General features: G+C 34.8%; 1 protein-coding gene across 7 annotated transcripts in view; it reads right to left on the bottom strand.

Moving 5' to 3' along the window:
- The window catches only part of chchd6b (coiled-coil-helix-coiled-coil-helix domain containing 6b), a 105,491-nt gene that overhangs the window by 97,224 nt on the left and 3,267 nt on the right, over window positions 1-5,000 (bottom strand). For all 7 annotated transcript variants that reach the window (XM_052559310.1, XM_052559308.1, XM_052559306.1 and 4 more), the window contains one exon: window positions 4,347-4,430. In XM_052559310.1, the coding sequence (XP_052415270.1) occupies window positions 4,347-4,430 (84 nt within the window). The remainder of the gene's footprint in view (window positions 1-4,346; window positions 4,431-5,000) is intronic.

Raw genomic sequence — 5,000 nt, 5'->3', positions numbered from 1 at the left:
TAATAGCATACAAATAAAACTAAACTAACACAGTTCAGAAAATCATTTTGGGAGAAGTCGTCTTAAAGGTACAGTATCAAAAATATGAATAGTTAGAGGTGTAAATAATCATGAAAACCTGAATTATGACTGTTTTTGGTTCTACAACTGCACTTTTGCTGACATTATAGATGGACTTCAGGAATCTAATCAAAGCTGCAGAAGTGTGAAATACTGGCCGATGAGTTTAATCAGTGAATATCTGCTCGATCCTTCAGCTCTGAGCTGTTAAATCCAGCAAGACACAAAAACTATTCTATTAAACTATTACCATCTCACAGTCTGTATCTTCACGCATCAGGAGTAATTAGACTCCGTTATCTTATTACATCTACAATTAACCGACGCAAGAGGGCCAGAGACAGCTTTAGAAATCATCAGTCTGAGAGACAAGTGTGAGTGATTATTAACAGGTGAACTGTGTCTTTAAGGAGTTTGTTGACAAATCACTATCTAGTAAATAATGATGAACACCTCGAATAAGAGTTTGCTGCCACAGAGATCCCATGATTCCTCTCTCAGAGAAGTTCGAGTCTAATGGGATAAAAAGCAAATGAGTAAAGCTCAGATAATGTTGATAATGTGTCTCGCTCCATCTTTTGATTCTCGGCTCGTTCTCTGGTGTCTCGCTTCATTAATACCTGATTCTCAGCCCTACTGAAGCGGCTCTGTTTGTTTTCATCGCTGTCTTTCTGTGCGAGGCATTACCTCAGTAGAAGTGAAGAACGCTTGTTTGTGTCTCTCTGATGAAATACACTGACAGCACAGCTGGAGCAGATGTGTTTGATTGGGAACGTGTCACCTAAACACATGCATAAACTCCCTCAAATTCACTTAAAGGTGGAACACAACAAAAACCATGTTGTTATCGTTGGTGAATTATATTTCTCACACTTGCAAGGTTGATTTTACATCTCAAAATGTTGACTTTTTTTCCTTCAGCGTTGTCACAAATAAAAAGGTAAATGCAACTTTTTCTCTCACCTTTTTAACTCTTTGCAAGTTTATATCTTGCAATGAGTTTATAACTCTGAATTGCAAGAAAAAAGTCTGACTTGTGAGATATAAGCTCACAATTGCCAGATGCTTGAAAGATACATTGCAGCAATTGGAAATGAAATATCTGGTGAGTGGCGCTAAAAGGTCAATGCTCTATTGCAATTGAAAATAATGCATCTCCTACACCGACAGTGTTAAGAGCAAATGAAAGATAAAACACACTTGCTAAAGCAATCATGTTTCTACAAGTCTCTTTTACTTTGACTCGTGTTTCACCGGATCTCGAACACATTGCATTACAAACACAATGTTGTACCAGGTGCGCTACCGAGCAAGTTTACTGCATCAGAAAAGCCATACATATGGCGCTGTTAATGTGATCCAAACATCAAAATATATTAGTTTACAAATCATGCATCATAGTAAAAGTGTTTTGAGATTATATGAGGTGTTTTGAGGAGTTGTGCATGCAACCAAGTCAAAATAAGTCTTTACTAATGGAAAATCTGTCTCTGTAGTCATGATTCCTGTTATAAAGGAATAAAAGTCATTGGGGTTTAACTGCCTCTAGGGTTGATTTCAGCAGGAAACTGCAGTGAACTTTTTACTTTGTTTGTTACACACAGCATTACAGGAAAATACCATAAAATAAGTAAAGGACACATTTTATGTGATGTAGATTTGTGTATTCTGACTGTATGGACAATAATGAAGAAGAAGTTACACCTGTATGTTTGAGACTGGAGCAGATATCAGTCGGATCGGTCCAGAGCTTCATCTGATAACATGAGCAGATGAGTCTGATTTATTCTTGCAAAAGCTTGACAGAGTGAAAAGCACAAACCCTTTTTAAGATGAAGGACATGAATATTACATTACAGTGTGAAGAGTGAAGAGAGACATGCAGAAGAGAAAGCCAGTGGGATCAGGATCTTTGTTCCTCTCTCTGTGTGTCTGTGTATGTGTGTGTGTGTGTGTGTGCGGTGTGTGTGTGTGAGAGATGCCTTTGTGTCACGCTCAGGATTTCTCTCTGAGAGCTTAACCAAAGCGTTTCAGATTAGTGTGTGTAGGCTGAATCTTAAAAATGTCATTTAAAGCATCACACACAGTCTGCAGCAGTATAACACACACATGACAGACGAGAGCCGATTAAAGGTCTCACCTCAACAGAGAAGGAGACAGAGAAAGAGAAAAGATTCGGGGATGGAGGAGTGTGTAGTGTGTGTGTGTTTAAAACTATTGTACACTAGCATCACCAAATTAAATTGCACAAATAATGACTGTTTTCAGACAGGTTTTCTTGAACATGTCTTCGTCTGCCATGGTTTGGACAAACAGATAATTCTGCCTCACATTCACTTGATTGATTGAGTCTGAATGTGTCATATTGAGCCGGTCTGTGAAGTTTGTTTGGCTCATGTGTCATGCTTAAATCAACAAGAAAATAGATTTAGCAAAAAGCAATAAAACCTGACTTTACGACCATTAAGATGATTTTCTTTGCAATGTTACATTATTTTGACGATTAATATAATATAATTTGTCCTTAATAATAATTTTTGCGAATTATGATTATGATGTAATAATACAGAAACTCTTACCTTATTGTCATAAAAATATGTCTTATTAATAATATAATATAACATAATATTTTTTATCTTTTATTTATTTAATTGGAGGTGAAATATGACCAGGAGTGTTTTCATGAATGTCTGGAGGTCTTTAAATTTCTTAAAAATATGTAATAATGCAAAAAAGCTTAATGGTCTTAATAGTCATAATTGCTGGCTTCCATAACATAATATAATATAATATAATATAATATAATATAATATAATATAATATAATATAATATAATATAATATAATATAATATAATATAATATAATATAATAAATACATTTATTTATTCATTTATTTAATTTGAGGTGAGATATGACTATGTTTTGTGTTTTATGGAATGCAATGAAGAGAATATATTAAGCGTCTTAAATGATGAAAGCACTACAGTGCAGTGTATGTGTGTGTGTAATTATTGTTAAGACACACACACACACACACACACACACAGTATCTAAGTCTGTTTAGTCTCTGATCGAGACATTATTCTGCACAAACCGCATGAATGATGATCCATCTACAGCATCAGCTCCATGCAGCTATAATTAACTAATGAAATATATTTGAGAAGCTGATGTCATGTTTCTGTGACACAGTATAATGCATTTAACACATTTTGCTGATTTACATTTTTATGCCCAAAGTACCTAAAGGATCACATAATATTTATACTTTGTCACAACACAGCTCATTTAAATTGAAAATAAACTTATGAAGATAAAAATGGAGATTAAAAATAGTACAAAACTTCCAGTTTCCTTTTTAAAGCACCCGACTTATACACTTTCCTTTGCACAGTCATATTTACCTTTAAATCTTGATGTTAATCAGAAAAACTGCTTATGAACGTTATGCAGCAACTTCTGTTAGTGTCGGTTTGTATTCACAAGAAATTATTTTATTTATAAACTTTACACAACTTTATTGTGGCGTTGATAACTCAAGGTAAAAATAAATAAATAAATAAATAAACAGCCCCAGACTGATTTCTGGACATCCAAAAACATTTCTGATCAATCAGAGTCCTTTCCCAGCGAGTGGACAGACGCTTTCAGGCCATCTGATGCTTTTAATCATTTCATTTTTACAGCATTTAATAAATGTGAGTTTTTATAGCAATGGACTTACTACTTACGGCTTATAAGATCAAATTTCCACATTTCTTTTGATGCAAAGTAAATATATTCTCAGTTTCTATGTTTTTAAAATCCATGTTTTTTTTTTTTTTCAGTTCTCAAAAAATTCATTTCTTTTTTTTTCTGTTGCAGTGATGAAATGGTTTGTGCACATCAAATACGCACAAGCTGAATCTATCTCACGCAGTTAATAAATGATCTAAAACTACTTTAAAAGCATAAAATCGCACATTTGGATTGCACCCACGGCTCATCTCTCCGTATTGGTCACACACAGAAGAAGCATAAAGGATGTTGATACGTGACACGAGAGAGCATCATGGTTTAGATGAAGCCGCATAATCATCATAACCTCAATGTTATCGCATTTATGCAAACATGTGCATTTATAAATGCAGACACACCAACTATATTTAATATGACATCAGAGAAAACAAACCAGCACTATAATAAAAAACTGACACGCTTTATGTCTAGCATTGAAAAAAGGTTCGTAAATGGGTCAAATTCAGAATCAGATCTGAAAGTGTGTTTGTGTTTGTGCATCACACACCTTCTTCTCCATCAGTTGTAGCTGCTCCTTGTAAAACTGTTCCAGATGTTTCAGCTCATCTTCTTTCTTCTTCAGCTGTCGAGCCTGATAGAGACACAGAATAACCTGCTCAACATCACGCGTTCAGTTCAACAAAACTCTTGATGGCTTTCAAACGTGCTCGATGTCGAGGAGCAGCTCACGATGATCTGATGTCCATGATGGAAACTGTTTGAGCAGCCATCCACAACAGAAAGAGCACAGAAGCACTGTCACGTCATCACAAACTCACTGAATAATGCTGAGATTAGCCGGGGAGAATCATGAGCTTTCTGTGATGATGACAGACTTAACATGAATTACAATAACACAGAACACAAAGCATGATGGGACGGGATGAAAACACACACTTCAGATGCATGTATCAGATGATACACACTCAATCAGTGATAATACATCAAGAACACAAATATGATTGGAGAAATAAACATTTGGAAGACTTACAGTAGCAATAACACACAAACACAATGATTAAAAGAAGATTTCATTCATTCACATGATGTGTGATTATAGCAGCTTTAAAGTTAACATGAAAAATAGTTTTTTTATTATCTTCATCAAAATGTAACATGCAATCAGATTTGACAATGTTGTTACTGTTAACAAACTATTAAA

The sequence above is a fragment of the Carassius gibelio genome, chromosome B6, assembly GCF_023724105.1.
Source record: "Carassius gibelio isolate Cgi1373 ecotype wild population from Czech Republic chromosome B6, carGib1.2-hapl.c, whole genome shotgun sequence".
Classification (NCBI taxonomy): domain Eukaryota; kingdom Metazoa; phylum Chordata; class Actinopteri; order Cypriniformes; family Cyprinidae; genus Carassius; species Carassius gibelio.
The sequence above is the reverse complement of the archived record's forward strand: the minus strand, read 5'-3'. Positions and strand labels throughout refer to the sequence as shown.